Genomic DNA, 9,836 nt, shown 5'->3' with positions numbered 1-9,836 from the left:
AATGTCTGTACATTAACAAGATTTTTAAAAATAAAATTGTATGAAACATTTAATTTATTGATCGGGGGGTGGGGGTGGGAGTCTGCCGCATCACCAGCATTTATTACAGCTGAGCCATTAACTTGGTAGCTTCATCGACATTAACTGGTTCGTTTTCATGACACTGCTGAGGAATCTAAAGAAGAAAAAGTTCTTTAAAATTTTAGTAATATCAAATCGTGATCTGCACATATTCTGATGCCTAACGAAATGTCTTTTAATCTGATCTTCCAAAGAAGGCAATAAAAACTGAACATGCTATGTATAAACAATTAAGAATACTAGAGAGCCACATACTTAAAAAATTTCTAGGTGCGAGTGCGCTGCTGCTGGTGCCTGTGTCCGAGTACACGCTGCCCCCACCCCCCATGTGCACTTTCGTACTTTGATGCTCGGGTGTGGGCTGGACTCTCTCTGCCTTAGAAAGCCCGCATTCATTCATTCATTCATTCATTCATTCCCTCCCCTCTCCCTCCCCCTTCTCTCCTCCCCCTCCCCTCCCCTCCCCTCCTCTCGCTCCCTCTCTCTTTTTATTGGGCTGCAGTAATACCACAGCAGTGGTAGGGCATTTGCCTTGCACGCGGCTGGCCCAGCCAAGCCAGGTTCGATTCCTCTGCCCCTCTTGGAGAGCCCGGCAAGCTACCGAGAGTATCTTGCCCGCACAGCAAAGCCTGGCAAGCTACCCCGTGGCATATTCGATATGCCAAACACAGTAACAACAAGTCTAATAATGTTACTGGGCCCACTTGAACAAACCGATAAACAACGGGAGGACAGTACTACAGTGCTACTTTTTATTTAATTTATTTATTTGGCATTATGGGTAACGCCCAGCGATGCTCAAGTGTTTCTCCTGGCTCTGCACTCAAGAATCACTCCTCACTCCTGGTGGTGCAGTGCTCGGGGGACCACATGGAACGCCGGGGATCGAACCTGGGTCTGTTGCGTGCAAAGCGAACACCCTCCCTGCTGTACTATCACTCCGGCCCCCAAAGTCTGCATTCTCTCATTTACAGCTCTCTCTTTCCTCTCCCCCACTTCCTAAAAACTTCCAAATAAAAGCTATCTGTACTTAAACAAACAAAAACCAAATTTTTACCCTATAGGCTTTCAAACCTGAAATTTAGTTTATTAGCCTCCAACTTACTTGTCAAAATAAAAGGAAGCTATTTTCACTCACCAGTGGTTTCGGCAGAGGCTCCAGGGAAAGGCCTTTTGAAAAGTGTGCAAGCTCCTTTTGTATGTCTACGAAAGCTTTGTTCATCCTGTTGATCTTTTCCTCATTCACAATATTTATCTTTCAAAAAGAAAAGACATTAATCCATGATTTCCTAATTGTGGAAAAGAGACCCACCTTGTTGACTTCACCTTGTTAAACCCAAACATCTAAAAGCTCCAGGACTCGCTCCTTGAAGCCTGTGCCCTCCTTGGGACCAGGTTACCTCGCTCGCTGGCCTTCCCTGGCCTGCTATTCCTGAGAAGCCTGTGTTCTCTCTTTATACATGTCTCCCCTTTTTCTCCTCTCATATTTTTCTAAGCATGTTTCACTCAACAAAAACCACTGCTTCACTGAAAAAGAAGTTACAAGTAAAAGCTCTTTATCAACTCTACCCACATTATTAGTAGTCTTACTGGGAAACAACACTATAAAGTTCTGTGGTTTTTTATTTTTTTCAATTGATGGAACTCGGGGTCTTTAAAGAAAAGAATTAGTACATGGATATGCCTTTAACTTCAGGGCTACAAACAACCCCCACACGACTACAATCTTCCTAGAGATGACTGTGCATCATTTCTCGTCTGTAACGTGGATGTGTTTTAGGTGTCCTGAGAGCACATCTCTGCATTCGTTTCTTAACCTTGTAGCTTTCATCAATGTTCTGGAAATGTCCCGAGGACAGCTTACCCCACTTTTTAAACTGAGTTGGAAGTAGGAGTTTTTTGTTTGTGGTTGGTTTGGGGCCACACCCAGCTGTGCTCACAGCTAAACATGCACTCAGGGGTCCCTCCTGGCAGCCTTGGGGGACTGTATAAGGTGCTGGGGATCAAACGTGGGTCAGCCCTGTGCAAGCCCAGTGACTTACCCTCCATACTCTTTTTCTGACCCCCAAGTAATTTCTTTCCCATTGCTACTCCCCTCGCCGGGGCCCCTTGGAGGGGAGCGGGTTGAGCTTTCCTCCCCGCCCCGACCAGGGCTCCGGCAGCCGAAGACCTCCAGGACCAGCCACCACCATGCTGAGACCACCCTCCGCACACCTGAAGGTACCGGCAGAGGGACAAAGCCATGTGGGTTCCGGGGCCGAGATCTCCAAGCCTACTTGGATTGGAGTCGAGCATCCTCCACCCAGATCCTCCGAATTCCAGTAGGCGGGGGTCACACCCACCAGCTGGCCCCTTGGCGCCGTGTAATCCCATCAGCGGCCAAGACTCTGAGACTATAAAAAACCAGCTCCCGGAACCGCATGGCCGCGCGACATCTTATTATGAGTCTCAGTTCTACTTTGACAAACTGGCAGGCTACCGAATGTAGCCTGCCCACACGGCAGAGTCTGGCAAACTCCCCGTGGCATACCCGATATGCCAAATACCAGGAACAATGATGGGTCTCATTCTCCTAAAGAGCCTTGAATATAACCTCAGGGCCAGGATGAAGGAGACGGTTACTGGGGCCTGCTCGAGGCAATCGACGAATAACAGGATGATTTGTGATTGTGATTGTGATTGCTACTCCCAAACCATTTCACGGCTCCTCTGCCCCATCGGTATCAGGATATCAACACCAGTTTCTCCACGACTCTCCTTAACCAACATCATACATCATCCAATCTTCTGTTTCACACCTGGGGCAACTGCTTACTGGCTTCAACAAACCTGGGCCAGAGCTCAGCGGACTGGAGGACATAGTGCAGGCCAGGTCGGTCCCCAGCCCTGGAGGACCACTGGATGCAACCTGAAAACCCAAACCAGACTAGGTGGGGGGATTCCTAAACCTATTAATCTCTTCAAGTTCTCATCTCCAGGGTTCTTTCCTATTTCCCATTAGCAGCAACTTCCTCAGATTCCCTTAGATTTGTGTCGTTACCTACGACTTGTTCTCCTTCTGGTTCCTTTAGTTTATTAACCAAGCTCAAATCCCACTGCAATCTTTTCCCATCAATTTTGTATTTCCGTATTCTCGTTCTTCTCCTTTAACCAACAGATTCTATGATTATTAATCGCTTCTATACACTCAACTTTCCTTCTCTTCATCAATTCTGGTTGGCAAACTAAACTCAACTGTTAGCATCTCTGAAGCCTAAAACAGAAGCTGTATTAAATCATGACCAGCTGGCCCACTTCCCTTTACGTTCTTGACCACAGACTTCAATTCACTCTGCATATGCAGTGCCCTGGAATCTTGGGACCTCCCCCTAGTACTGTTAGAAACGCTCTGATCTCTCCCATCAGCATACGTGCAGACTCCAGTGCTTCTTGTCAAACGCTCTCCAAAGACCCAGCTCTCCCTTGCCTTGCATTTGCTCTTCACCCCTGTTACCCCATATCCAAATTCTTTCACACAGTTCCATATTGTACAGGTCTTGATTTTGATGTCAACTTTGAAGATAATTTATTTTTTTTGGGGGGGGGGGGCACACCCAGCAGTGCTCAGGGCTCATTTCTGGCTCAGCACTCAGGGCTAAACCCAGGTCTGCCTTGTGCAAAACAAGCATCCTACCAGCTGTACTACTGCTCTGGCCCCTGAAGATAAATTTCTGTGCAAAACACCAGTTTAGTTTCCCCACCTCCATATACCCTAATATCACCTAGCTTTACTTCTCTTACAGTTTTTTACAGAACCATAAGACCCACTCCATCGACAGGTTCCATTTTCTCGAAAATTTAAAATATTACTTTCTTTTTTTTTAACTTCCTGACAATTCAGAGTCCTGCGGACATGGCTCTATAAACTTGGAAAGGTTTTCTTGGAGAATTTTCTTAAGAAATTCACTTAATGTTGATGAAGAAATTCCCAATTTAGAAAATATTTTGAAATAAAAGCTAAAAGATGAAGCTTCTTTTTAAATTTAGCATTGTAAGAGAAAGAATTATGTTCCATTTGTTAAAGTTCTTTTTTGAGTTGTAGGTATCTTCAGAAAAGATTCATTCCTGTGGACTTAAAACTGTGGCAGATATTCCAAGTGCTGCCTCTGTTCAGAGGCTGCTGACGTGTGCACACACGCGCGTAGGAGGGCTGATGAGGAGGGAAGGGACGGGGTCCTTAAATATATTTGAGTTCAGAGAAGTAAGAACCATTCTCCGTAACGTGCTCTTCAGCTCTTCAACTTTGCGATGCGATGCCGGACTGTTGCAAGCCGTGAACATGGAGGGCGTGAGGTCGACCGCTTGAAAGACACATCTCTCACCGGTTATTAAGCAACAGAGCCCATGTACTGGCAATTAAATTTGGGGGCTACCTTTCAAACAGAGAGGTTATTTTCCTTTATCACTCTTTTTTTTTTAAATGAAAGTTTAAGATCATCTTACCTCTATGGGAAAGGCTAATAACTAACAACCTGTTTTAAACAACTCAGGGGCAGGAGTGTACAGTGGGTAGGGCATGTGCTTGGAACACGGCCAACCTGGGTTTGATCCCCGGCATCCCATATGGTCCCCCAGTCTCGCCAGGAGTAATTCATGAGTGAAGAGCCTGGAGTAACCCCTGAGCATCGATGGGTGTGACCCCAAAAAAACCCCCCAAAAAAACCCCAAAAACAAAAAAACCAAAACCAAGCCTCAGATTTTCAGTAACTTTAATATAGCTATCTAGCTATAGTTTGCTTATAATAAACTATGAAACTATGTGGTGTTGCTTATAGACAAACTATAAAACTCTCATTTGCCCATAAACTATAATTTTCTTATCAATGTTAAGAGAGCATAATGGGTTGGAGAGGCCGCACAGGATGCATGTGGCCAGCCCATTCGAGTCCCTGATACCGGATATGGTCTCCAAGCATCACTGGGAGTGACCCCTTAGCAGAGCCCGAGAAAGCCCGAATACTGCCTAGTGTGACACTTAAAGACAGGGAGTTGCAACTCACCTTCTTGAGGTTAGTGGTAACTGGTTTTGCTTTGTTTTTAGCTTTCAAGTGTTTCTGGGTGGCTATGTGGAACACATTCCTGGTCTTCTGTCCTCTTACTTTGTTTTTGGCCATTTTCTGGAAAAGAAAGAAGCTTGAAGAACCTGTCCATATTTACAAATTAATCATTTTTTGTTTTTTAAGTAAAGGTACCAATGTAAGTCAAAGAAAATTCCATCCTGGTTCTGATTCTCTCTTTTGCTGCTACTGATCTTTGGTTTGGGACACACCTGGTGATGTTTAAAGGACCACATGGGGTGCCAGGGATCCCATTTGGATTGGCTGCATGAAAACAAACACCCTACCCGCTGTACTATTATTCCAACCTTATTCCCAGTTCTTTTTAAAGTTGGTTCATGTACTAGTTTGTCATTCGCCCCACTAGTTTTTGTTCCTTGAGTACACGGTATACATGATATGTTTCTAACAACACCTGCCCAGTGGAAGCATCAAATTAGTATCTGCCGTTTGAACTGCTTCATGTTCTCAGCACAGCCTTTCCCAGCTCTCTGCAGCACTGGGCAATACCCGGCACCATCTATCCTGCAAATTCAAGACCACAGCGTTCTGCTTCCTGCCACCCTTTAGTCCGACCCTTCTGGACCCTTTTGCCTTCTTTCTTTCCTGCATGCACCTTCCCCGAAACCATCCTTCGTCCCGCACTTACTACAGTCCTCTCTCCCTCAAATTTCTTTCACAATGCCCACATCACCCCTGCACGAATGTTACTTGCCTGGAAGCTTTGGATAATGCCTCTGCTGTATAAGTATGTTGCAAATTCTACCTTAAAAACAGCTCTCAACTCTGACCTTACCACTACATGTGAGGAGTGATTTTTTTAAAATGTTAACAGTTTTATTTTTTTTTTAATAATTTATTGAATCACCATGAATTATAAAGTTGCAAAATTACTCATGATTGAGTTCCGGGGTACAATGTTTGAACACTAATCTCTTCACCCATGCCTGTTTTACTATTTGAACAAGCGCCATCCTAACTAAATGACTTTAACTCCTTTATGCTTAGTGTAAAATACTATTAGCCCATAACCAAAGATAGATTAATATACCCACTGTCACTAATCAGGGAATGATGTAATGATTCAATCAGGTAAAATAAACACGTGACTTGGCCACTTGTATAATTTTTTTAAAAAAAAAAAAAAGAAAGATGAACCATTACTGTCTAATTCAGGACTAGTTTCCTCAGACAATGCTTCGGTTCCTTTTGGTTAAACCTATGGGCCAGGTCAAACTGGGTCAGGCAGCGATGTCTGTAAACAAAGTTTTATTAGCACACTGCCATGTCCATTTAGCTGTGTATTATTTATGGATCCATTCCTGCTACAGCTATGGGCAGTAGAGACTGAAATATTTACTATCTGCTTATTATGGAGAGACTGTCAACTCCTGGGAAGGTAGCTCTAGGGGTGTATTATAAAGTCTTGGGCATCAAAGCACCTTTAGGAGGAGCCAGTAAGTGTGACCCAACATCCTCCTCACCCCCGCCCATCCCCCCCATCCCTGTCTAAAACTACCTGCATTTAAACCTGTCTTACATAGCACTATGTGATGCTGACATCCGAACACCAAAAAACTTCAATAACAGGTGAGCACGCTGTTACCCTGGCACACGGCCAAGCCCGAATCTAGTATAAATCTGTCAGCTGTATGTATTTCTGGCTACCCCTACACCCAGCCCAGTCTTCAAGGGCTTACTGTGCTCCTAAGACAGCTTGCACATTCATTTCCTTTGCTCACATGCTACAAAAATGCATTTCATCTTCAAAGTCTGACAAACCACCGAACAGGGCCAATAACACTTCTGAACTCTCATCAATCCTCTTCCTTACAAGCAAAGTGTGGAAAACAAAATAATTATAGAAGCACTTTAATTATTAGCCTCAGCACAAATGCTCGGATCTCAGCACCTTGCATGCACAGACTCTGGAAATTCTTATCTATGGTTTCTTTTAACTGCTACTTTTTTCATCAAGTTCACCATCCTGTTCTTCAGAAACAGGATGATTACAGGAGAGAATACACAGAAGTAATCCCCTCCAAATCATCGAAAATCCTTTTTTTAAGACCTCCTATAATCCTTCTTGTAACACCAGTGTTATAAGGCTACATTCAAGGCTACATTTCAGAATTCCCTTAGCTGCCTGTCTCTGTAACTGTCTCATTCCTTGAAATCCGAATGATAATCCACTGGAGAGAGTATTCTTGGGAAGATTTTGTACATCATTTTCTGGCTAGTAGGGCCTCATCTGCAGATGGGCTGTGTGCAAATTTTATGGGCTTTACTTTCTACATAAGTTCCTTTTTTTCCCTCTCTCTTGCTTTCAATATTCTTTATCTTTGGATTTTTGTCATTCTGAGTACAAAGTGTCTTGGTTTTCAGTTGGGGCCCTCCAGGGCGTCTCGGATCTCAGCACCTGTGTTCATCAACTGGAAATTCTTATCAATGGTTTCTTTTAACTATTGCTTTTTCAACAAGTTCACCTTCCTGTTCTTCAGAAACAAAAATGGAACTTTTTAAAAGAAGACAAACTTGAGTAGGGCATTCATTCACGGCACTTATGGTTGACTTCAACTAGATTTATAAAAAAAAAAAGTTTACTCCTATTTTGCTACGGAATTGTATACATTCGCAATAACAAATTAACATTTCAGATATTGAATGTTTATCCCTGATTAGCTGGTTTTTTTTTAAATCTATATATTTTTATCGCCAATTCTTTACTTATTAATGCAGACACTTAAATCTATTTCTCACATAAGCCGATTTCCCTTTCTGAGGATAAAACCCACTTTTAACTTTTATAATTCTAGAGGCCTATTCGAATTCTGCCTTTCAATTATCCTTAGCACTCTCCACTCGTACTAAACTTTTACATTTGCAGGATGTATCTATTCCATGTAAATCTTCACATGCATCCGCCCAGAATTATTCATGGCCTTCATTTTTAAAATGTGTACCCAAGATGTACAGGTGTTCATGGCCTTCATTTTTAAAATGTGTACCCAATTCACCTATGTGTGTGGGTGTTACCACCGCCACAATAAGCCACAAAGAATGATCTGTCCCCAATAACGAGATAAAGATACCCAAGGGGGGGCTGGAGAGATACTCAAGGGGGGTCGGGCGCGCCTTCACGCAGCCGATCCGGGTTGGATGCTTGGCATCCCCGGAGCACCGCCAGGAAGTAACCCCTGAGCATCCCTGGGCGCACCCAAACCAAAAATAAAATAAAGTAAGTAAAGGCCCGCCCGTTGATCATCGATTTGCTCGAGCGGGCCCAGTAACGTTTCCATTGGAGACTTTGTTGATAAAATAAAATAAAATAAAATAAAATAAAAAGTCCGGAAGAGAAATACACCGAGAAAACAACCAATGGTCAGAGTCCTCAGAACTGGAGATTCTCTCGACTGGGCTGAGCTCACCTGCCGAGGGAGGCTCTTAGAGGGGTCCCGAGGACACGGGTGGGCGGAAGCAGGTTCCCGGGGTCGTGCCAGTTGCAATGACGCATGCATAGGTGTGAGTGTGGGGGGGGGGGGGGCTGCGCATGCAGCATCCACAGGATTACTACAAATCCAAGTGCCTCCCAAATGCTTGGGGAAAAAAGCAAACAAACCAGATCCCTTCCATAGATAGTAGCAAAAAGCCACAATCACCAGAGTTTTCATGACACGCGCGGACGGGCTGGCGGCCACCGACCCCGGGCCCCACGCAGGCCAGCTGCCGGGAGCGCAGCCTCCAGCCCCGGCGCCACTGACCCCTCCCTCCCCCAATCGTACCCCAACCCCCGAGTCTTCACGCTAGTGTACCCGAAAAGGCCCTCATTAGCCCCTCACCAGTTAGAGCTCCGGACGCCCCTCACGCAGCAGCTCCGGCTCCAGGAGACACCATAAGCGCACGCGGCGTTCAGGAAGTGCCGAGACGGCGGAGCCAATCAGGAATCAGCGCCCGGGTTTTAGTCCCGCCCACACGCCTCATCCATTGGGCGAGCCGCGGAGCCATCAGCCCCGCCCACTAGCCGGGTGGCGACCCAGGGACGGAACCGGGTGACCCCAGGCAGGGCTAAGACACGCCCATCTGCGGTGGCCCCGCCCAATCGCGGGCGCCCACCCGCCTAAGTCCCGCCCATAGGGCTAATCACGGGAGCACGCTTGCAAACGCAGGAAAAGCCCGCTCCAGCCTAGTTGCAATCTCCTCCGAGGCAAGGTCCGCCCCCATGAGCATCTTTTGCGTAAAGAGGGGATGACGGATGTTTATTTAGTTGGATCTGGCAAGTTTGGAGGCGTTAGAGATGCATTATAGCTTTTGATTTACGCCGAGGCGGTCAGGGTATGTGAAACTCCCAAGTATTTCGGAATCTTGACCCTCAGCCGCTAGCAACACCCCGCAGCTCCCACGAGGTGGCGCTGCACACCGCTGGGTGCTGTCTCGGCTTCTGCTGGGCGTCCCTAGCACCTCGAGATGGGATCAGGTCTGGAACTGTTCATCTCCGGCGAGAAAATTCCTAAGGAGATCCTTGCAATGCTTTTTTTTAAATGGTGTTTCCTTGCTTCAAAGGAAACTTTAGGACATAGGAAAAAATATAAAAACCAACCAATGATCTGGAAACTCAGAAAACCTTAAAAACATGCTTGCCTCGGTATGTGTATATGCGTG

General features: G+C 45.4%; 1 protein-coding gene across 1 annotated transcript; it reads right to left on the bottom strand.

The window, feature by feature from the left end:
- Positions 1-36: 36 nt before the first annotated feature.
- Positions 37-9,093, bottom strand: RBIS (ribosomal biogenesis factor). The gene is made up of 4 exons (XM_056110027.1): positions 9,017-9,093; positions 5,121-5,237; positions 1,220-1,336; positions 37-175 (listed from the first exon to the last, which is right to left on the bottom strand). Exons 2-4 carry the CDS (start codon positions 5,232-5,234, stop codon positions 104-106), a joined length of 303 nt encoding a protein of 100 aa, XP_055966002.1. The 5' UTR covers positions 5,235-5,237; positions 9,017-9,093; the 3' UTR covers positions 37-103.
- Between the last annotated feature and the right edge of the window lie 743 nt (positions 9,094-9,836).

This window comes from Sorex fumeus, unplaced genomic scaffold, assembly GCF_029834395.1.
Source record: "Sorex fumeus unplaced genomic scaffold, SorFum_2.1 ptg000002l, whole genome shotgun sequence".
NCBI lineage: Eukaryota > Metazoa > Chordata > Mammalia > Eulipotyphla > Soricidae > Sorex > Sorex fumeus.
The sequence above is the reverse complement of the archived record's forward strand: the minus strand, read 5'-3'. Positions and strand labels throughout refer to the sequence as shown.

Excerpts from the sequence above, each read along its gene's own strand:
- RBIS (XM_056110027.1), bottom strand. The coding sequence starts at position 5,234 with ATGGCCAAAAACAAAGTAAGAGGACAGAAGACCAGGAATGTGTTCCAC. Across the intron at positions 1,337-5,120 it reads TTACCACTAACCTCAAGAAG|ATAAATATTGTGAATGAGGA; the intron begins GTGAGTTGCAAC and ends TCTTTTTGAAAG. Across the intron at positions 176-1,219 it reads AGCCTCTGCCGAAACCACTG|ATTCCTCAGCAGTGTCATGA; the intron begins GTGAGTGAAAAT and ends TTTCTTCTTTAG.